Source organism: Triturus cristatus, chromosome 5_1 (genome assembly GCF_964204655.1).
Source record: "Triturus cristatus chromosome 5_1, aTriCri1.1, whole genome shotgun sequence".
NCBI lineage: Eukaryota > Metazoa > Chordata > Amphibia > Caudata > Salamandridae > Triturus > Triturus cristatus.
The window spans coordinates 168,514,826-168,538,161 of NC_140587.1; the positions used below are offsets into that span (position 1 = coordinate 168,514,826).

General features: G+C 47.1%; 1 protein-coding gene across 1 annotated transcript in view; it reads left to right on the forward strand.

Annotated features, from left to right (window-relative positions):
* Positions 1 to 23,336, forward strand: part of LOC146830557 (protein brambleberry-like) — a 204,490-nt gene that overhangs the window by 167,940 nt on the left and 13,214 nt on the right. Inside the window, exons 8-11 of the mRNA XM_085604049.1 lie at positions 8,207 to 8,413; positions 16,025 to 16,163; positions 17,304 to 17,368; positions 19,422 to 19,588. Coding sequence (XP_085460175.1) covers positions 8,207 to 8,413; positions 16,025 to 16,163; positions 17,304 to 17,368; positions 19,422 to 19,588 — 578 coding nt within the window. The remainder of the gene's footprint in view (positions 1 to 8,206; positions 8,414 to 16,024; positions 16,164 to 17,303; positions 17,369 to 19,421; positions 19,589 to 23,336) is intronic.

The following is a 23,336-nucleotide window of genomic DNA, read 5'->3' on the forward strand; positions in this document are numbered from 1 at the left end:
ACGGCATCTCTTGTGGCCAGCAACCTCAGAAACCCCGGAGGACCTGGCTGCCTTTGAACTCTTGATTCCCTGGGACTCCCATGAGTAGAGGCTCTACTCAGAACCTACCTTTCACCCCTAGCCCAGAACTGCGATCCCAGCCCACTCTGCACCAGCCAACCCTGACCGGTGCCGGAGTGAACTAAACCCACGAGGACGACCCCACGGCGACTGTGACCCCGAGTCCGGCACCCAAGGACCACCCTAGACAATCCTGAAGCAGCCTCAGAACAGTGTGCCACCCCAACCGCGATCAACAGAGGGTAAGATTTTCCGACACCAAAAGGCACCCCTGCACCCGGCGCCCCACGGCCCTCTGTGTCTAATCCCAGGGTACCTACCTATCCTCCAACTACCCAACTTACCTCTCGAAGTGGTGGTGGCACCTGAAGAGTCCTCGTCCCCGAGCTTGCAGTCTTTTTCCTAACCGGAGATTTCCCATGGACTTCCATTGAGCGCCCGAAGGCTCAAAAGCACTCTGCACCCAGCCGCCCGAGTGGCCCTGGCAGTGAAAACTCTATTCCTTCCTACTTCCCCACTTGCCCTGAGTAAGTGACCAGGAGCCCAGCTCCCACAGCCGCGTGGCTTGCCAGACAGCAGCCACCAAACAAGGCACCCCTATCCCTCATAGGATAACATTGGGCCTAACTCACTCTGCACCCGGCCACCCTAGAGTCGCTGAGGGTGAACCAACTGTACCTACCTGACCCTGGGGGACCCCTGAGTCTGTGCCCAGAACCTCAACTCTGCCAGTTGAGTACTTACCCTTAAACCGCAAACTCTATTTTCCTCATAGGGTAACATTGACTGGCTTTTTCCTGAAATTGAAAGTGTGGACTTTTCAAATCTTCAAATATTCACCAAAAATCAGCCGAGTGACAAACGAATTTACTCACCTGCTCTTAGGTGAGCTCCCAGTGCTGGATCTTGGTGCCCAGCACTGACTCTGAAAAGTACCCACAACTATACTTACCTTTAACTTCATTTTTCTTCCATAGGAAACCATTGACTGTTTTTCTGTGAAATTTCTTCTAAGTGTTGATTTCTGCAATTTCTAAATATTCTTCAAAAATCGTATAACATCTGAAAACGTAATTATTTACCTGTTTTGGATAAAGGTCCCAGTACTGAGTCTAGGCACCCAGTACTGGATTACAAAAGTAACGATAACCTACTGTACCAATAACCTGAATTTCTTCCGTAGGGAATCATTGATTGTTTTGCTCTGAAATATTTTCTAAGTGTTAACTTTTAAAATAGCTTAATATTAGTTAAAAGTCATTACAGTACCAAAGTCGACTTTCATCAACTGATTCTGAGAACTCACCGAGGACTGAATCTAGGATCCAGTCTTGGAATCACAAAAGTAATCTAAAAAGTAACCTGTTGCATAAAACTTGAATTTATCATTGAGCTCAATGTATTATGTTTAGAAATAGAGTTGCCTACTGCAACTACTTGTAACTGTTTACTAAAAAGTCTATTGCATATACAAAAGTATTTTTTATGAAACATCTCCTGTTGAGAAAGTATATTTTAATTCAAAGTGTTGGTTCTAAAATAAAACAAGCATATATTTTTTATATACAAACCATTGGCCTAGAGTTCAGTTATTGAGTGTGTGGAACTATTTGCTGACTTGAGTGTGTACAACAAGTGCTTTACACTGTCCTCTGATACTGCCTTACTGCTCGACCAGGCTACCACTTTGGAGAGTAAGGTTATATCTAACTTTAACCTCTGTTAAACCCTTGGGGTCTCTGGACTCTGTACACCCTGTACCTATTAAGGAACAGTATATACAGAGCCACTTTCTCACAATGAACACTCCTCAGAAACCCCCATCTAAGTGTGAAGTTCCTCTACTCAAGCTCTACATGTTGGCCCCAACTCATATGATACAAGTGAGGGGATTTCACTTGCCGGAATATGCAGATTCGACCCGAATCCTATTCGGCCACAGTAACAACTGCTATAAAAGGGAACTACTGAAGAGCCTGAGGGCAATCTGACACTGAACATCATTGGCCTCTGTCTAAACAGTAATAAAACTGATATCTTTATCAAATAAGGACCCTAATGCTCCTTTAGCCGACTGCTGGCCTGCAAATTAAACAACCCCTAGACCCTGCAGAAGAGGTTTGAAATCTTTGGGTCCTTTTTGAGTCACAGCTACATTTTATTGCCCAGAATCTCTTGGTTCCCAGGGAATCGAATGTCATCTTTTGGCTTGTACAGTTCTCATGCGAAAAGTTCTGAAGTATCAACATGTAGACCTCTGGATACAGGTCACTTATTGTCTTTTCTGTCATTCACACTAGCTGAGTTCTGGCAATCCTCCATGTTCCTATCCTTGACAAATAAAGATTCTAATGTTTAAACCCACACTAATCCCAATATATATTAGTAGTTTCCTAGCTTATAGCTACATTTAAAGTAATAATACTCACCATTCCGCCATACCAGGAACGCAAACCATTACAAAAGCAACATAAATCATCCAATATCTATAAAACCCGTCCTACGGTTATTATGCGTACCACAGTTAATCATTAGAATTATTTGCCATGCAATTCACATTTTAGTCCCATGTGTATCTTGTGTTTATCAAGGTGTAAAGTTGATTAATAGTAACACTCCAAACAGTTAATACAGGTTAATATTTAGAATATTTACATAATTCGTATTTTGTCATGCAAATAGAGAAGGTATACAAATGTTGCTTTACCTGCTCCACCAGGGGCCTGGCACCCCCTCTCCGATTCGGAGTACAGAGCCCGCAGGGAGTTGAGTAGGCCCGGTGAGGTCGGTCCTTCTCCGGCTCTGTCTTATGAGGTGAAACCTGTCGTAGATGTGGTCCAAGCCATAGTGCTGTCCTTGGGCAGCAGGAATGGCATGTACCTGGATGGGTCACCAAGGATAAACTGAACCTAACAGGGCTGACGTGAGGCTCAGGGTAAGCATGGCTGCTCAACTAAACGCAAGACTCTCGAGGCGTGTAGGCCACCCTGGCAGTTTCAGCCCGACAGGGCCGACTATCACAGCAGTTGAAGACCAGAGGCATTCAAAATGGATCCTACTGGCTTTTGTACTTCTGAACACTCTCAAACACACTTATGCTACACGCACTACACACACACACTCTCAGGTGACATACACACTAGTCACACTATTGAGCCTTACGAACAAGAGTATATTGCCACCACTGCTATATGCACCGTACGAAAGGTAGAGAAAAGAGTGAGGGCATGTTTGTGGTGACCCTCCAGTTCACCAGACAGATCAAGGACCTTTCATAGTCTGAGACAGTCCTTGGTACTGGGCATACGCTTGGGCTAGTGTGATGCCAGGGCCAAAATAAATTTAAGGATACATTTTGTGCATGCAGTCGGGAAATTTTAGCAGGAGAACAGGCCTGTAAGCCATGCGGGGAACATTCCGATCCCAACTCAAAGAAACCCAGCAGCTCAAGCAAGTCCAAGACAGCCACCAGCATCATCTTTGGACTATGAAAGAATGACCAGGTATCAACGTTTCGATGCTGGCTTGCTTCACTAACCATAGAATACCAGATATAATTTCAAGTCCTCTCTCTTATTTGGGAAGCAGAACAAAGGTTACGAACTACCTATCCAGCCTCTTCCAATTCTGCAAACCGACTGATCCTCTTCTCTCCATCACCAGCTTCAAACTGATACTTCTGAAGTGGTAGAGCTCCTCGCTTGGAGTTGCAGCAATGAAAGTAGCAGGAGAAAAACTATGGAATAATCTCCCCAAGCACCTTGGAATGAGAACATGCTCCGCTTTATGTGAAACCTAAAGCAAATCCTGCTCAACCAGCAAACATCATCGCTCAATTTCCACCTCCAGACTAAGTTCCCTCGACTGCCGACCCTCCTTGGACTCCTCTTTCTTCATGCTTGTCCTTCCCCCCCCCACCCCTCCCCCCCCCTATGCAGGAGGCAAGTAAGGGCTACTGGCCCTCAACCCTGGGAGTTGAACGAATTCGCCCCTTGTGTCCTATGGTCCCACCCGCTATGGCTCTGTCTCCGCCTCCCTAAGCACTTGACTCTCCATGTTAGCCATGGCAAGAATCACAAGATTCTCAGGCAGGTAGTGTTGAGGTGTTCGAGGTCAGCAAAGAACAAACAGATCTGTAGAGTAACTGATTGCCAACCCAGTGCTTGCTTTTTGTAATGCGAAAAGTACTTTTGAGGCACACTACAGCTTAGTACTTCAAGCAATGATACATGTACACTGAAGTTTAGTGTCCTGATGCTTAAATCGGGATAGCGCTTCCTGTCTCTATTGAGCTCGGTTCCGCCTTATATTCCCAGGTCGGGCTCTTAGCATGGTTAGGCTCTGGTCCCCGTACTCCTTAAATTACTCCACAGTCTCCACACTTCTCTCACTGTTCCCACCCACAAGTCTTTCACAGTCTGTGATGGGCTGACACCGCTCTAGCAACCCCCCGCTCCTGGAGTACTTGTGTCTTCATCTGCTTGTGAGCCGAGTGTGAGCCTATAGTCGTCCTCTGCCTCCTTAGCAGTCACGTCTGCGATACTCCTGCGGTCAGGGAAGCCTGTGAAGAGGTGAACTGGATCCTTGTCTGATGCTTGGTTCTTTCAGCCCCATTCAAACTGGGCCTGGAGTGGTGCAGCCTACCATGTCCGGACTGGAAGAGGTGGAGGCCTTGCACAGAACTCTCAGGTCCAGTGGTGGGTCATGGTTTGAGGCACACTGTGGCCTTGGGTAACCAGCAGCTCTGGATCCCACTCCAGCGCAGGCAGGTGCAGTGGCTGGAGCCATACTGCAGATTCATGATTCGGCGCAGAAGCTCAGTGCATGCCACCGTGATCGCAGCTCTGCCACAGCAGCACAGACTATGCTGCACCTATTAGATCGACACAGTGGCTCTGGGCACACTGCACTACGTACATCAGGCACAGCAGCTCAGGTTACTCGTCAATGTTCACGATTCCTGCCAAGAAATGCACAGGAGAGTCTGGGCCCTGAAACTAGGGCCTGCAAATCCCTCTCCAGAGTCATCTGCAGACCCACCACACTGGAGTCAGGCTGCACTTTGCTCCTCCTGCACTGTCACTCCTCCTGCACTGTCACTCCTCCTGCACTGTCACTCCTCCTGCAATGATGGCAGGCTCAGCAGCAGGATGGCTTCTAGACACTTCAAGACAGGTAATATGCTCTTGCAGCAAAGGGTGGATTTAGGTGGTATGCTCTCGCCCCTGGGGAGCCGCTGTCAAGCAGAAACCAGCCTTCTCAGGGACATTTTAGGGATTTTCAGGGCCCTGGTTCGAAAGTATATTGGGGGCCCCTTTTCAGAATGGCTTTGAATTTATGATCCAATTTCAGCTCTTTCGTGTCCTCTTTGGGCAGGTCACGGACAGTGTGCAGGCACACTCGTTCAAATTCTGAATGTGTTTACATCTAAGATTCAGGGCTAGTGATAAGTTTTCAATATTGTATCCATCGAAGTTTAAGAATTATTCAAGGTCATCAGGGCCAAACTCTTAGAACAGAGCTGGTTCTATTAGGGGGGCCCTGAAAGGCTGAGGCCCTGGGCCAGATTACCCTCTGCCCTAAAATGTCTGAGTCTTCTGAATACACCTATCTCTCCATGATTGTAGAGAGCGAGGGACTGAAAGCTTGTTGATCAGGGGGTGCCACTTTTATATGGCCCAAACCTAAAGCAGATGTGGATTCAGTGTCTGCACGTTAACCACTGCTTTGGGTCTGTTCTCCTTTCAAGTATCTTCTTGAGGCTGCTCTCCAGACGCAGCTTTTGTGTAGTGATGCCCCTCCCAGCAGGGTAGTCTCCAGCCTTGCACATTCCCAAGAGGCACGCCAAGTTGTGAACTTTCTGCACATAGATATTATCACAACTGAAGGACGATTAGGGGAAAGACAAAAGGCGGTCTCCTGTCTCCCTATTTCATTGTCTAACTATCCTCCCTCCTGCTTCAGGAATGTCAGCAATACACTTCCGCTGTCTGGGGAAGACCACCTCCCCTCCATCTTGTGCATAGGACCAAGCTTGGGGCGCCCGCAATACATAGCACAGGCCTCCGTTGCTCGTTACATGTACGATGAATGCCGCATCCATTACAGACACAGAAGACACTTGGGGATGTTGACGATAGGATCTGGTTTAGCGCATTGATAGATCTTTACGCACGTGTGTAAGTAGGCCCCCCCTCTAGCGATGCAGATAAATGGGTCTGGCCCCTGCGATAGATTAGCAAACCATAGCATGCACTAGACCCATGACACTGACCTCAGTCGGCTGTCGGGATAGTGAGGGCACATTTGGGTTCGCTCCTTCAGATTGCAGGACATGCCCGGGAACTATAGAAAAGCCTCGTCTGTGCACACGCTAGATTGTGATGCTAGTGCCAAAATCACGATGCATGCTGAAGATGGGCACTCTGGGCAAGAGAACATAACGGTATGCCATGCAGGGGCCATCTCTGTCCCAACGCCTCCAGATACAATGTCTCGCATGCCTCGCCCTCTTCCTGCTTTTGAACCCTTATTCCATTAATATACTTGTGTTCACATTCTTAAGGGGCTTGATTGTTTGCTGTTTCATTTGCGTGTATTCACAGTATGATTTATTATAAGTTGACAAGGCATCACTAGTTAATGATATGTTAACACGATAGGATACTTCGTAAGACATGCAATGGTCTTAGACAAGAGCATTTGTACCTTTCTTTTCATACAATACGTTACAAGGTCTCTTTTTCTCATGACATTGAGAAGTAGTATATATATCCGAGCATGTTTTACAAAGGGAAGCGCAAGAATTTTGAAAGGAACATCGAATTCATAACCCGCATCACGCAGGCGGTTTACGAATCTCAAGGTGGCACCAGTGCTTAATTTGAGCCGGTGGTTTCCGGTGCTCTGCATCGGCACTTAATCGTCAACACCGGGATGTATGACCGTCTGACCCATGGTGGCACTTTGTCTAATTTGGAAATGAGCACAACAACAGTTGTTTATTCGTTCAGGATACAGTAAAAATGACCAGTACCTGCCGCCCAAGCCATTCTTATAGCATTCTTATAGGTGTGATGGTTCGTAGTTGTGTTGGTACTGTCATTTGCAGCGCTAGAAGGGGTAGCAGTGGCCTCCTGACGAGGGCCCCGGCACCTATGTTTTTAACAAACCGAGCCCTGGGGGCACCCTTTCGGTTCCTGGCCGGATGTACCTGTCCACATGTCGAGGGAACTGTGCCACAAAGGTGTCCTCACTTCCCAAGCACACTGGAGGAACATTGGAATTATAAACAGATACGTGTGCGCCAGGCCGTTTAGGAAACTTCTATTCACGTCATGTTTATGCTAATTTAGACATTAGATGGTGACTAGGAAAGAAGAGATTCCATCATAGCTTGATGACATCTAAATATTGGTATCCGTTATGTTGCCAGTTTTCATAAATGATCAGCTGCATTACTCTATTCATAATTTTCATATCTGCAAATGACCATTTCATTTACTCTATTCTGGGATAGAGTCGTAATCGACCAATGAAACGTGTTCAGTTATAATGGGGGTTTCTTCGGTGGGCATCTTGGAGGAGATTCATTCCAGTGGCCCATCTCAGAATGAATGTATTGTGACCGTCTCTGCCAGGAGTGGTCATTGCGAGGCATGCCTTAGGTCCAGGTTCATTTGTGGGGGCTGCGTGGGTTGTATCCCGTGTGCCTTTCCCACTTACGCTGGTAATTTGGTAAAACCTCGGCTCGCCGAAGGCTCAGAGAAAGGGCTATTGGACCTTATCCACAGATGGACCTGTAAGCACCGACCGGGTCTGCCCCCAGTTCATCTGCCTCTCACCAGCCTTCTATCCCGATGCTTCTTTCAGCATCTTCCCAACTTTTTTCTCGTTGCAGATTGAAAAACTACAATTTTTCTATTTCAATGTTTCAGAAAACGATTACAGGTTTGGCTTGACCCAAAGCAAATCCTTGCACTTTTGGTCAACACTGCAAACATTTTGTCACAATTACTTGCCTGATTTTTAAATGTTATTATTTTTGTTGGAGTGAAAATTGTCAATGTTTACAAAAAATCCGCTGGGCACAAGTTTAATCCATGAATCTAGCCTTTCACATATATATATTTTTTATTCTTTCTAGGCATGAACATTAGTGCGGTCTACACCTGTGTCCTGCACGTGGCGTACTTCCTGCTCCTGGCTCTGCTCATGGCCTTCCTGCAGACCGCCGGCCTGCCCCGCATGGTGCTGCTCTTCCTGGTGGTCATAAATGCCTTGTCTGAACTCAACCATGGTGTCTCTTTGGGCTTCAGATCCCTCACAGTCCTCCTGATGGGTACAGTGTTGGGTGAGTTTTGTGTCTTCTCCACGTTTGCGCTGATACGCATCATCTACTACTGCACCAGTTCCACTGCGGATCAGCAGTCTTTCCTGACCTTTAGACATGTTACTTTGTACCTCCTTTCTTAAATGTTTTTACATTTGGTAGCATTGGGGAAGAAAGCAAGTTTATGGATTGGTGTGTTGCTGTACAACAGAAATGTTATTCTGGTGCTACTGTAGTTCTGATATGTATATGCAGAGCTTGACTCTTTCTGCATATCGTTCTGGTGCTTGGGGAAAAGTGGACTGTACAGTGAATGTTGACTTTACATTGGCTTGTTTCAGATGTGTGTTGATTTGATGAGCTATCTGATGGCTACTTCTAACTGCAGATTCCTCACCTTTTCAATTTTTCAATTCCTCACCTTTTTCAATTCGTGCACTGGTAGAAGGTGCTGCCTGATTCGGCAAAGATCTTGCGGTGCTCCAGAATTGACACTGCAGAGCTGCATATAGGAGCCAACCATATGCGCTGACGTCGGATCCTTTCAGTATGGATCCTGAGCGCCGCACCCAACTTTGATGGTTGTGCCAATGCCAGAAATCCACAGAATTCAGCAATGTGCCAGGGAAATATCCCCCCTGATGTCACAGGCTTTACTGTGCCATGACTGCAGGAAGCAGATGTCAGTTATGGAGTCGCATGACATTTGCCTGTTGTGCCTAGGGTACAGCCATACCTCGGTCATGCAACAAATGCTTCCTGATGCACCCAAAGGCGATCAGCAAGCAAAATTGTCGCAGAACACAAACTGCCATGCTCAAAGAAACAATTCTGCTACAAGTCCCAGGGTGGCCCTCACTCCAAATAGCAGCACTGCTCCCTCGCTAAGTCTCGCTCTCACTTTAAGTCAATGGGTTAAGTCCAAACCCAGATTATGCCATAAATGCAAGGAGGCCAGTCTTTCATGGTAATAATAAGAAGAAGGCAGTGGAAAAATGTGAAGTGTCTAGAATAGAGCAGTGCATAAAGACCTACTATGCCCCGGCCAAGAAGAAGCAATCTGAGGTGCAATGAGCTCACTTAATCAGAGCAGCTACAACAGAGTTGGCAACAGGTGCCTGCCAGGAAGTACATGTGCATCTGTGCAAACATTCAGCAAGCCCTATTACCTCAACAGTCCAGTCTGCAGAGAATGAACACGCGTTCCTGTAGTACCTTTTGGTTTGAGTCCACTCCTCAGGCCCTCCACGTTTTGGAGGTACTGATTGGGTATCTATTCAAAGGTGAGGAAACTTTGGCTAAAATATCCAACAGAATCTTCAGTAACATTGCTTGAGGTGGATACCTGTTACTTTTGATGTCAGAATCTGTATCTGGCACCCCCCGATCCCCCACACATTTAAGGGTGTCACAGGTCCCGCACCATGACTCCCACACATTTCTTTCCGCAGCACGGGACACACATACTTTTTTGTATTGCATAGTGGCTACCACAACGAAAATATTTTTGTTGCAATCTGCCAAATAGATTGCCTGAGTTTTGCACACATTTTCAGATTGGGCAGAGCTAATTTGTTCCTCTGGGAGAGCAATTATCCCCAGGCAACTTCACTTCATCTGAGTCTGGCGAAAAACTGGTCAGCCTTTTTTGCTCTCTCTTCAGCGGAAGTTTCCATGTAGAACATGGGGTTCAGTACTTTTGGGGCATCCTTTAAAATTTTTATTTTTTATTTTTAAATAACCAGTTTTATTATTTATATTATATAACACAACTATCAGTCAAACCAACCGTGTCACAGACAGCCCCACAATGCAGTTACATAGTTCTATCAGTCATGCAGACCCAAACAATCAATTTTCCACCATTTGCTCCAGATCTTTCCATGCTTCTGTGGACATCCCCCTGCCGTATAAATGGGATTTTCTTGTTTGATGCCCCAATCCACTTCTGCCTGCCAATGAGGGGGGTGGAGGGGAGCAAGGCGGGTCTTGGATTTCCTACTCTGGGAAAGTTTCCCTCTTGGCGACCAGTGTGGCTACGCCCTCAAATGGGTTGTCCAGCCTTGGTCCCCCGAAGTCCGCAAGCCCAGAAAGTAATCTCTTGGGGAGAGATCTAAGGGCTCTAATGGCGTGGTCAAGGACTGACTAGAGTGTCCATTATATCTCCCGCCAGTATGGGGTCAAAGTCGGGCATGACCAAACCACGTGAAAAATCTGCACCGGACGACTAATCCTTTAGAACCTTTAAACACGTCTGCCTCCATCTCCTTTGATGGATCTTGACAAAACTGCAAGGGGATGAGTGTGAATGACTCGATCTTTAGGAAAGTTTTGGGCATTTTTGGCAAGCAGACCAAAGTTACTGAAGATTGAAAAAAAAGAAAGTAATTTCTCAGGAGAGTGTGTAGTAATAGAATCACTACTGTAATCTATATTGCAAAATGGTGACATGTTTGCTTGTTCGTTTGCGAGAGACATGGAATCCTTCTCTTTGCCTCGTAATGATGTGCCTAGAAACTAAAGGTGCCTCTATGTGGGCATGATCTCTCTCGGGTGTATCCAGATATGATGCAACCCTTATGATTTAGAAGCGGACTGCATACCAAAGCATCACAAGGCCTTGTTCTGCTAGAAGGGTTCTGACCATAGAGGTCCACTCCTAAAAATTTGTTTTTCCGGTTCATTTTTGCTGTAGGATTACATTCGGGGAAGGGCTTTCACTGGTGCTGTTGAGCCCTCTGCGCATGAAGAAGTTGGGTGCTTACATGCTGCATCACATGACCGGCATGAAAAGAGTAGTATTACTCCCTGACATGCATTATACTCTTTTAGATTTTGTGGATTTAGTACAAGGTGCAGTTGTCAGTTCAGGGATGCATGGTCTTGGATCATGTATGAAACTGGATAACCTTTCAGTCTTCTGGAGAAATCGGATGTAGCTTGATATGAACGTACTTGGAATGTCAGTGGGTTTCCATGAATGGTTGCAATCTTTAAGGTTTGATCTTCGAATTTGTGAATCCTTGCCTCTAGCCACTTCATCTTTTTACAGCTATTGTATGCCTTGTGCTTTCACGTCATCTTGGTTGGACTTCCAGGAAGTCTTTCCACTGCCCCTGCGAAGAATGGAAAGCTCTCTGAATTGATGACCTAAATGAGAAAAGGTTGATAGACTGAGCCTCGAAGGATGCTGGGGATCTGTCAGTTGGTTTGGCTCTTCATGTCTCTATCTTGTGAGTGAAGGATAACAAGGGACAGCTGGCCTGGTCCACTGTCTGAATTTGCGAACCTAGTCTGAGGAATTTGTGCGCTGTGCCTGGGTGATGGAAGGCTGGGTCAGCCAAAAGCAGCCCAGTACAATGTTTGGAATACTGGAATTGCCTCCTATTGGACACCAAATGGACGTGGGCTTACATGGTGCTGGGATACCGGACACCTTTTGTTGGCCCTCTCCACCCTTCTTTTATTTTTCTTCTTTTCTTTAAACTGTGATGGTGGTATAGGTCAGCTAACAGCAGGTCTGGTGTACTGTAAAGCAGCAGGGCCTTATGGCAGCTGACACCCCTCCCTGGCATCCTCTTATTGCAAAATGGCGCAGATTATTGAGGGGGACAGGCAACTGCTGCACGGGTGCCATGTTTATCGTAAACCGAGTGTTTGGCCAGTTGTTAACTGTTCGGAGTCTGTCACCCTCCTTTTTTATGACTGTGAAGGAGACCTGGGAGAGTTGACAGCAGGCATAGTGTTGGGGCTGCTGTGACTTGTCCTGGTTTCCTTGACCTACATAATGCATGGAGGCATGGAGAACTAGGGTAGCTCTTCTCCCGTGGTTTCCTATGTACAACTGTGAATAAGGCACTTTGACATCTGCCACTGCACTGGTGAAATCCTTCTACACTAAAAAGGTATTTCTTTTATTTTTAAATGTTTTAATTCTTTTAGCAAGAGTTCTACTCTGCTTCTGTTTCATAAAGTTATTTACACTCTCCAAGAACAAAAACTTCTAGCCAAATGGCAGGTGTTGGTGGTTTCTCCATTAGCATTCACACCGATCTCAAGAAATGGGTCTGCTAGCCCCCTCCACCGTGCCCAAAAGTCAGGGTAGGTTTGTTTTCCTCTCTGATGTGTCTGACTGCTGGCGAGGTGTTTTGTGCTCCTCACCTTACCCTGCGTTATAATAGGGGTTATTTTTAGCCTCTAGAACCCAACCACCAAGGGTTGGGGATTTTTATTGCTGCCCCCTGTCCCCTCCCCCATGCACACAACCGCTTGATCCTCCTTGGCAAAATTGTGAGTGCCATGAAGGAACAGGGAGGCTGTCTGCTGCACGTGTGCCCTGTCTGCAACTGCGAACCCGGCACTGGACCGGTAACACATGCCCCAGTCCTCTTTATCAAACACAATTTAGCATGCAAGGAGCACTGGGACAGCTGACATATGCCATGCTGAGTTGATAGAAATGTGACGACGTCGCTGGGGTATCACTTATCTGCTCCAGTCTCTCTAGCCTAACTAAAGAGGTGGGCTAGGCAGGACCACCTTGCCCTGATCCTCTTTAATGTGCACACCTGTGTGCCATGGAAGACTGGGGAAGCTGTTAGATGATCCAGGGCACATGGAAAGCTGGCTAGATACACATACCTAATGGACATTTGGTAAGGCTCAAAAAGGTGCACGAGGGATGCCCAGTTTCAAGGCCTAAGGATCCTGCCGTTGCATGATGTCGGTGACGGATCCGCACAGCATGTCTTTTTTTGCCTAGAGCGTGACCACGATCCCAAGTTGTGCTCCGACTGGCAGATGTTGATTTCGAAGGCTTTGCGGGAGCGGTCCAGAAAGCTGCTATAACACCGGCAGTCGGCTCCGCGCCGTTCGAGGTCCCGGTTGAGAGGGAGGTCGAGGGACTGGTCACGGAGCCATCTCCATTCCGGCTCAAAGTCTTCGCACTTGGGTTTGGGTAAGTCCAAGCATAAGAAGAAGTCGAAGAAGTATTGTCGCTCTTCGAATTCTCCTCGTCAGTCGGCTGATCCGATGAGGTGCACGGGTGGTGGCTCCGCGTACGGAGCCCAAAGGGTCGACTCAGAGCTTCCCTCCCTTTCCGGGACCCGGAACGAACCCCGCCCAGCTTTGTACGTTCTACAAGGCGATGGATGCCATCTTTGGGCTGACCGACTCCGCCGGTGCGCCTTAGGGCCCTGCGGACTCGATCCCAAGTTGTGCTCCGACTGGCAGATGTTGATTCCGAAGGCTTTGCGGGAGGGGTCCAGAAAGCTGCTATAACACCGGCAGTTGGCTCCGCGCCGCGCCGTTCGAGTCTCCGGCGGAGTCCGAGCTTCACATCAACTTTCTGGAGCTACGGGGGATTCGTTTTGCACTGAAGGGATTCCTTCCCTCTGTCCGGGGAAGAGTAGTGCAGGTGTTCATGGACAACACCACCGCCATGTGGTATTGCAACAAACAGGGCGGGGTGGGGTCGTGGACCCTATGTCAGGAGGCCCTTCGCCTCTGGACATGGCTGGAACATCAAGGTATTTCCTTGGTGGTTCAACACCTGGCAGGTTCTCTTAACGCCAGGGTGGACGAACTCAGCCGCAGGTCCATGATAGATCACGAATGGTGTCTTTACTCGGAGGTGGTGCAAGGTCTCTTTCAACAGTGGGGAGAGCCTTGGTTATATCTATTCACCACCGAAGAGAACCTGCAATGTCAGCAATTCTGTGCGTAGGAATTTCCAAGGCGGAACTCGCTCGGTGACGCTTTTCGTCACAAGTGGAGTTGCGGTCTGTTATATGCCTTTCCGCCTATACCACTTCTGCCCAGAGTGCTGAAGCAGATCAGGCACGACAGGGCCCAAGTCATTCTTGTGGCTCCAGCTTGGGCACGAACAGTCTGGTATCCCGAGCTGCTCAACAAGGCCATCGATCCTCCGATCCGACTGCCTCTTCGGGAGGATCTTCTGTCGCAGCAGCAGGGTACGGTCCTCCCCCCGAATCTGTCCAGTCTCCACCTCCTTGTGTGGCGATTGAGCGGCGGCACTTGACGTCTTTCGACCTGCATCCTGAAGTTTGTGACGTAATCTTGGCAGCCAGGCGTCCCTCCACAAAGACGGTATACGCCTGCAGGTGGAATAAATGTGTGGCATGGTGCACAGCAAAGGCTGTGGATCCCGTTTCTGCCCCTCTTTCTGAAGTACTCTTGTTCCTTCTCTCTATAGCCCAGCAGGGCTCTGCTCTGGGCACTATCAAGGGCTACCTTTCTGTCATCTCTGCTTTCCTTCGACTGCCAGATCAGCCTTCTTTTTTCAAGTCCCCGGTAGTTAACCGTTTCTCGAAAGGCTTAACGCATATTTTTCCTCCAATTCCATTCGGTATGCCACAGTGGGACTTGATTCTTGTACTAACTTATTTAATGTGCACTCCCTTTGAGCCGTTTCAGAACTGTCCTTTACGCCTCTTAACTCTTAAAACTGCTTTCCTGGTAGCCATCACTTCCGCTAGACGAGTGAGTGAGCTCCAGGCTCTTTCGTCCCCACCTCCTTTTTTTGTCTGTTCATCCGGACAAGGTGGTTCTCAGGACCCGTCCATCCTTTCTTCCTAAGGTGGTCACTGCCTTTCACATTGGGCAGACCATTACCTTGCCCACCTTCTTTCTGCCTCCGCATCCTTCAAAGGAGGAAGGAGTGGCTCCACTTTCTGGACCCAAAGCGTGCGCTTTCCTTCTATCTGGATTGCACAAAACCGTTCTGGGTGGATGATCAACTTTTTGTGCCGTACACAAACGCACTATTTTTTGATGGGTCATGTGTATTAAGGCTTGTTACTCTCTGGCTAAAAAGGAACATTCGGTCGGGCTACGTGCTCACTCCACCACGGTGACTGCAGCCACTACTGCCTTGGGAAGAGGAGTGCCTCTGAATGACATCTGTCAGGCGGCTACGTGGGCAACGCTGCACATGTTCACCAAACACTACTGCCTGGACAGCCAAGTCCAGAGAGATGGCTTTTTTGGCCGTTCTGTTCTCCAGGACTTTCTGGTGTGATTTTGGTTCGCTGACCCACCACCGGGGTTGTATTGCTGGGGTATCTATTCTAAGGTTAGGAATCTATAACTAATGTGTTTCTTTCAGATGCACAAGTTACTTACCTTCGGTAACAATATATCTGTAAGAAACATTAGTTATAGATTCATTACCGCCCCACCCATCCTCCCCCGTTCTGCGAACTGATTTCTAGGGTTAAGGACATCCTTTCAGGGCCCTAGTTTTGTGCACCAATGGTCAGTGTCTTGCATGGCTCAGCGTTTCTGGCGCGGAAAGTAGTGTACAGAACTGACGTCAGCGCGTGAGGGTGGCGTCTAAGTAGCTGCCGCGACGTCATTCTGGCGACGCCGACGCCACCTTCCGACGTGCAGAGGTACTGCTGACAAAAAACTTTACAAATCCAGTCTGACGCCTAGAGGTAATTCTAAGGTAAGGAATCTATGACTAATGTTTCTTACAGAAATATAGTTACCGAAGGTAAGTAACTTGTACTTCTTTACATAGGAATTGGAGCAGTGCGAGGGCCATGTGTTTTTCTGGACTTAATGTCGTTTCTGGTGGAATTTTTCATGGAAAAAAATTTTGTTTTTTAGGTAACTGGATGCTTGTCTGCATAATTCATGGTATCATGGGGGTAAGGAGACAAAAATCTGTTTGTTATGGGAGTCTTCCAGCCATCGTCGCTCCAAAAGAAGTTCCATGTAGCTATAAACGCTGCTCTACTCCAAAGAAGTAAGTAATCTCTGGGAAACTGGGTGATGCTACTCCGAATCTCAAGGTTACAGTCTTGTAGCCCTGTGGCACTCAACAGCTGGTTACGTGCCAAGAGAAGAGGCTTTGTGAACCTGAATTATTCGTTCATTATCAAGGACCATATGGAGAAGCAACCCCAATATTCACCATGACATGCGTCCATGATCAATAAACTATCTAGGAAATTATCTCAAAGTAGTTTATGATCTTGTATAGACTAGTAGTGCCAGTCCCAGCACAACTGAACAGCATCATGCTTAGGAGCGACACTGCCCCCCAGAACTCATTGGCTTCTCTTCCAAGTCATTCCCTGTGACACGTTACTAAAAAAAACAACTCCCTTTTTTTTTCATAACAAATTCTCTACCGGATACATCATGGTTGGGTCCTACTCCACATACTATAGAAGCCACCTTCAAAGGGCAGCCCCAGTGAACTTCCATCAATTCCATATATTCGAAACTGAGCTTCAGATGTGCTACTCTAAAGCAGCATCCTGAAACCATCATTGCTGACATCTGTCTTAGCCTCAAAATAGACATTAAAATGACTGGGCTTTTGTAACCCGCAGCAAAATATCAGTGTTTTATAGAGGGACCAACTCTGTAAGCAAATGTTCTGCTAGTCACACCACATTTTCAACAATAACATAATATTTATCCAGACCAACAAAAATGCAATGTCCCGTCATGTGATCTTTAGTGAACTAAAAAATGCAGGAAACTTTGAAGCTCACAGCAAAATATTTCAATTAAATGACTCCGATAAATAAGATGGCAGCTGAATCCAAACCCACAAGATCGATTACTGATAACTGGCTTACCTATTGGAACCAATTACCCATCCATCTGCGGGAGTGCTCTGATCACCTGCAGTTCCCTGGGCTTCTAAAGACTACGTTGTCTTGAGCTGGCCCTCTTATTCGACAAAGGCAGTTCGTTAGCGCGGAGATACCCCTGGGGGGGTGATTCAGGCGCTTTATAAACTATACTAAACTGAACTGCATAGAATGAATGGTGAATCCAGTTAGATGGACACATTTAAGACCTCTTCCAGCCAAAACGCTGCTATAGCTGTATCATATCTGATCTACACTCTTCTTTCTGTTTTCTCCATTAGAGCACCAGAAATTACAGACTTACAAGAGGATGAGAGTAAGCTTGAACACTCAAGAAGTTCACACGGTAAAGCTTCACGAGGGTGGCGGCTGGGTGATATTGATCAATGGTGGCATGCTATCTATTTTGTTCCAGATTTCTTATTAAACTTATTTAGCTGTCTCGCCGTACTCCTTATGTGCTCAATATTTTCTCTTGTGCTTAGCTAGTAAAAATGCGGTCCAACCCTCATCGTCTTTCCTGTACGCTCTGTACAAGATCCTGTTTTTCCTTGTAACACTAAAGGTCACTGCTGTTTTTCCATCGGACTGTGCAGGTTTTTTTTAGGATTGCATTTACTCCACAGTGAGACACTCTATCTGGATCCCACAACGTCTTCGTCGCTGTACAAGGCCCTGTTTTCCCTGTAGACACTGAAGTTCCCAGGTGTTGTTTCCTCAAATTGTGCGTAGGTTTAGGATTGCAGTTACTCCAGAGTGGGACCCCCAACAAGGCCAATTCTTCTCACCCAGTGAGGGTTTAAAAAATCAACAACTGTTCTCTGTCATCTTTGTAGTTTTCTTCCTTGATGGAATAATCAATTCTGTAGGTCCCCAAGACAGCCAGCAGTAGTAGGGCCACCCTGTGCGTCAAACTGGTTCCCTTGTGAACCCTCTGTCCCAGGGGTGTTTCCCTGAAATGCTCTGGGTGGATCGCTTGAGATCTGGTGAGCACCTTCCCAAAGTCCTGAGGTCATTTGCCAAGGGTCATTTTGTGGAAAGATCATCGTTCATTCAGTTTTGCCTTTTAGGTTTGACCACTATGACCAGATGATACTGATTATATCTGTGGCCCTTTGCTGCTATGCAATTGCTTAGTAGTTCTTTAAAATATCAGTTAAACTGCTGGGTCACCATGATGATGCTGTCCACAGAGTCCATCAATCTGGTTAATTCTTTGCTATCCACATACATAATGTTGAGGTACTGTTGTTTGCTGCTGGAAATGCAGATAAGGACTTATTTTCCTATATCTTCTAGATGTAGGGGCTATAAGTGTGTAGATAGGACAGTTGTTCTAAGTTAGCCTTTCTCACAGTGAACACAGTGGAAATCTCGTTCATGATGCTTCCACATTCAAGGCTGCGGGGAAATGGGTGCCCGTTACAGGGTGCTACTGAGTTTAATTTAGGAGTTTTCTAATCCATCCCTATGTGGATCCGCAATGCGGTATCCCCCACAATCCATCAATTTATTATCGCCGGTAGAGTAAGAAGATTGAGTTAGAAAAATGCCACCTGCTAGACCTTTGTTACAAGGTTACATTTTGTATACTTGTCCGAGCAGCACCCTATGACTCTAGGGCGTTCCATAGATACAGGGGATTAAAATGCAGCCTCATACATCCGTGGAGTTTTGTCCCTTGTTCATGCTCTGCCATGCCCTGGTAACTGGTGTAGTGTGAGGCTCCAAAATGAGTGCCACCTCCTTTCGTTCCTTGTATAGGCCTACCAGTGGCATGCCCTAGATGCTCAGAATCATAACTGCAGCTGTCCTACTTTGACCCACTCCAGTGTCAACAGATCAGATTAAGACCTTTGAGATAGGTGCAAGCTTTCCATGACCTTCAACATAGCTAAGTGACCTCAGCCCTCCCAACCTCAGTTTAGCCCTGGCTAGCATGAGAAACTTCCAAAGTAAGCTAGACATTCCTCATGCTTCAGAAGTTGTGAACCACAAGAGGAGGTCTGCTGTGGCTAGAGGTGCACAGACCTATGTCACCATGAAAGGAGAAAATTGAGGTTCACTTCTTCAAAAACATGGCTTCCTCCCATTGGGCCTACATAGCCATCTTTTGAGGGGCGCATATTTTACATTTGGTTAGTGCTTCATCAAGATGTAGAGCTGTGCAAAGCTCGGCGCACTGAGGGGGTTACTATAGAAACGTCTGTAGTATTGCATAGAGCAGCAGGTGAGTTCTACACAAGGTATTGTGAGAGGGGTTAATGTACAATGGCAGAGCTTCACGGCATAATATTGTTGCTGCATGGGAAGCTTATGGTCTTGATGTGCACCAGCAGAGCACTGACACCCGAACGTCCATGAAAGTGATACTACTTTTTTTCTCCCTCTGTTTCTAGAGTCCCACCTGGAGAATGACTCCTTGATTAAGTGTGATTTCCTTCAGGACGCTCCCCCATCTGTCTGTAAGCCGCTGAGCAACTCTATCAGAACGCCTGGCCACTTTACACCAATTGTGAAATTAAGACATATCTATTCTACCAGCCACGAGGTGTTAGAAAAACAGGTGCGTGTGGAAAGCGGTACTTGTGTCACGTGATAGCATGTAAGCCTGCTGTAGTATTACTATCGCTAGTCAAGTGCTGTACAGGACAAGAGTCTCCATAAAAAGGAGCAAGGCAGTAGCCTTATGGCACCATTAGTAGATGATGCTAAATTTCTAGAAGACTGAAGAGCTACCTTTTTAGGTCGCTGCCCAGAGACTAGTAAAGCGATCTATAGCTGACAGATTGTTTCCAATACATAATGTATAGTGAGAGCAGACATTGGGTCCGCCCCTTGCTCATGATTGGATGCCATTGTTATGTATCTCAGTTGTCTGCTCATCCAATGATGACTTTCCTTTTTCTTCAGATAGTCCTACACTGGAGCATTTTGGTTTGTTTTCTGATTGGATGAGTTGAATTCTTCCACTGCATACTTGAGGGAACTTTGTTTTATTCTATTTTTTATTGAGCATTCTGTAGGAGTGCATGTGTCTATGTGCTAGTTTATATTTTTTCCTCTCTCTCCTTTTCTCCGTTCCCCCATTTTGGTCTACCACTTCACCGATGCTCCCGACCCCAATTTTTAATTTTTTTAATGAGGGCCCTGAAGCTGCAAAGGGCTGCCGGGCTACTTGCTTTCTTTTTTGTGCTTTGCATGCACTTTTTAACCTTTTTTTTCTCGGAAGGGTAAATAAAAAATGGTTGCCATGCTCCACAGCGCGTGCACTTGTTACTACACGTGTGCATCAACGGCCAGTTTGGAAGGGGTTTTCTTTAATATGAAAAATTGCAGGATTGTCATCTTTTATATATATAATGTTGGTGTTTTCTCATTCACACACACGGTGCAGCCATCCATGCTTCGTACATATGTATGAGCGTACAGCATAACCCAGACACACGCTTTATCACAGAAACATGGCTTAGATCCTCATCCACCAAATGATTGTGTGTTGAATGTTGCTGCCTATAGAGAAAAGGATGTCAGGCTATGTGCAAGACCGGAGTAGGAGTGGTCACCACCTGCAAATTACCCTAGCTGTGTATGCACTGATCAAGCAACACCAAAGTAATTTTTGCGCTTTGCCTGGTATTTGCCACTCTGGGCATCAAGCACAAGAGGATTCAACAAAGCTTCACCAGAGTAACTCTGACTCCATCACCCCCCTCTCCATTCAGCACTCACATCCTCAAACTTCAACCTCACCGGTGACTTCAGCATCAAAACATAACATAATCAGCCCCCCTACCTCACTCCTTAAGAGGCTGGATATGAAGCAGCTCATCCTTTTTGCGTGCCAAACAGACCTCCCTAACACAGGTCCACCTGCTGTGAAAAGATTTGTTTGGATGGGAATGTCCCCTGCGTGATATACAGGTGTGTTTCCCTGCCCTGATTTCCCAACTGGTGTCACACTAATATGAGCGTGTGCAGAGTCCTAGGGCTGTCCCAGACTATGAGGTACTGGACTATATCATAAACAGATGGTCAGAGAATACTAGAAATCCCTGGGAATGAAGTGTTAATGAAACAAATTATCTGGAGAACACAGGATGGCTAATTGTTTAAGAGAAATTAGCGTGACCAGATTAGACTTGTTCTTAATGCTAGTTTATGAAAGTCTCCTTTGCAACATATATAAAAATCAATATATACAATGGTCATACGTGTTTACTAATGATTTTTAGTACCCCTTGTTTGTTAAATGCAACAAGAATGAGATGTTCGAGGCATATGAGCTGCAGATTACACACTTGTGCATAGATCGCCATCTGGTGTTGGGCCCAGATGTTTGCAGTTGTTTTTCCTCTTGGAAAGTCTTTGGAAGTCACGAGGTCGGTGACTCCTCCTTTGGATCGTATTGCGCATGGGCTTCGGCTCCATCCTCAGATTGTTTTTTTCCGCCATCGGGCTCGGATGTGATCTTCGCGCTCCGGTTCCGAACAGCTTCCAGTTCGACGATCGACGCACAATCCTCACCCCAACTCATGGTATTGTTTTCGAACTCCCCACTCGACGCGCCTCTCATCAGCAAAAACCTTCGATTCCGGTCATCGACGAAGGCCTTCGGGCCTACCCAAGCTCCGGTCCTGGCTAATGGAAAGTACTCCCTTCAAGAAGTGCCCTCGATGTGGGTCCAAGTTCCCCCACACCGATCTCCACGAAGTATGCAATCTCTGCCTCTCCCCTGAACACGAGGCTCGAAATTGTCCGGCGTGTAAGTCCTTCCGGTCCAAGAAAACCATGTGAGACCGAAGGGCTAGAAGAACCATGGCACACTCGTCGGCCACGATTCCGGATGACCTCTTCGGGGAAGGCGTCGACGCTCCAGAAGAACCCCCACACCCTCGCCGGCACCAAAAAAGGCTTCGGTCACACCTTCGCCTCCGGACCTAAGCAAGACCAAAGACATTGCTTTCCACACCGCACCTTCGGGCCCGGTAAAGAAGCCAACTAAGCCTTCCGGCGGCTCGGGCTCGAGCCAGCACACCGTCGGTGCCGATAAACACTCTTCGACACCGAAAAAGAAAATGGCCTCCGCTTCGACACCGAGCCCCGCACCGAAACACTCTGTGTCGAGAACCAGCTCCAGCTCCTCGGTGCCGACACCATCTTCGGCACCGACAAAATCACACAAAGCCGCCGACACTTCGAAGCCGAAATCCACCTCGGCGCCGACCAAACAATCAGACTTTTCCAAGCATAGTTCCAAACAACGAACCAGCGTGGATAAAGCCAAAAAACCAACGGCCCGACGCCTTCGGCGCCGACGGACCAACCAACATCACCAGAACTTTTTACACCGGATCCATTACAAAAAACACTAACCAAGGATACTAAAACCGGACATTTGATGCTCTCCATCAAAAAGAGACAGCTGGATAAACCTCCTCCACCTCCAAAGAGGAAGGACTCTGCTACCTCTCCTTTCAGAATACCTTCCCCCACCTCCACCGCCTCCTCCACCTTCCCCTCCTCCACCGTCTCCGCCCCAACCTCATCATTCCCCAACACCCTCTCCGGAGGATGATGATCAGGGGGATCCATATGATGACATAGGAGACGTGCCCCAAGATTTACCTACAGGGGACCCCACAGGCTCCCCAGACCCATGGGACGATTATAATATCCCTGACATCCCTAACGTCCCACAGGATGATCTCTACCCTTCCAGACCTTCCCCACCAGAAGACTCACTGGGGTTCAACCATCTACTACAGAGGGCGGCACACTATCACAGGGTAGATCTCCATACCGACCCCGTGGAGGAGGATTTCCTCCTCGATACGTTTGACACCACACATAGGACTACCTCCATATTGCCTATGCTCAAGGCAGTTATAAAATATGCGCCAGAGGTCTTTAAAGACCCAGTCAGAGTCAGGGTCATTAACCCACGCATTGAAAAGAAATATAAATCCGCCCCTACAGATCCCTCCTACATCAGAGGGCCAGCACCACTAGATTCTCTGGTAGTGTCCACAGCACGTAAGAGGGCCAACTCCAAAGCGTCAGGCGAAGCACCACCACCTGACAAAGAGTCTAAACTCTTGGACGCATCAGGCAAGCGTACTGCATCTCAAGCTGCCAACATATGACGTATCACTAATACACAAGCGCTACTAGCCAGGTGTGACAGGGCCCATTATGACGAATTAGAAGCCATAATGCAACATCTCCCTGATAAATACAAACCTAGGGCCAACGAGCAAATTCAGGAGGGCAAAACCATTACTAATGCGTTGTGCCCTAGATGCAGCAGACAC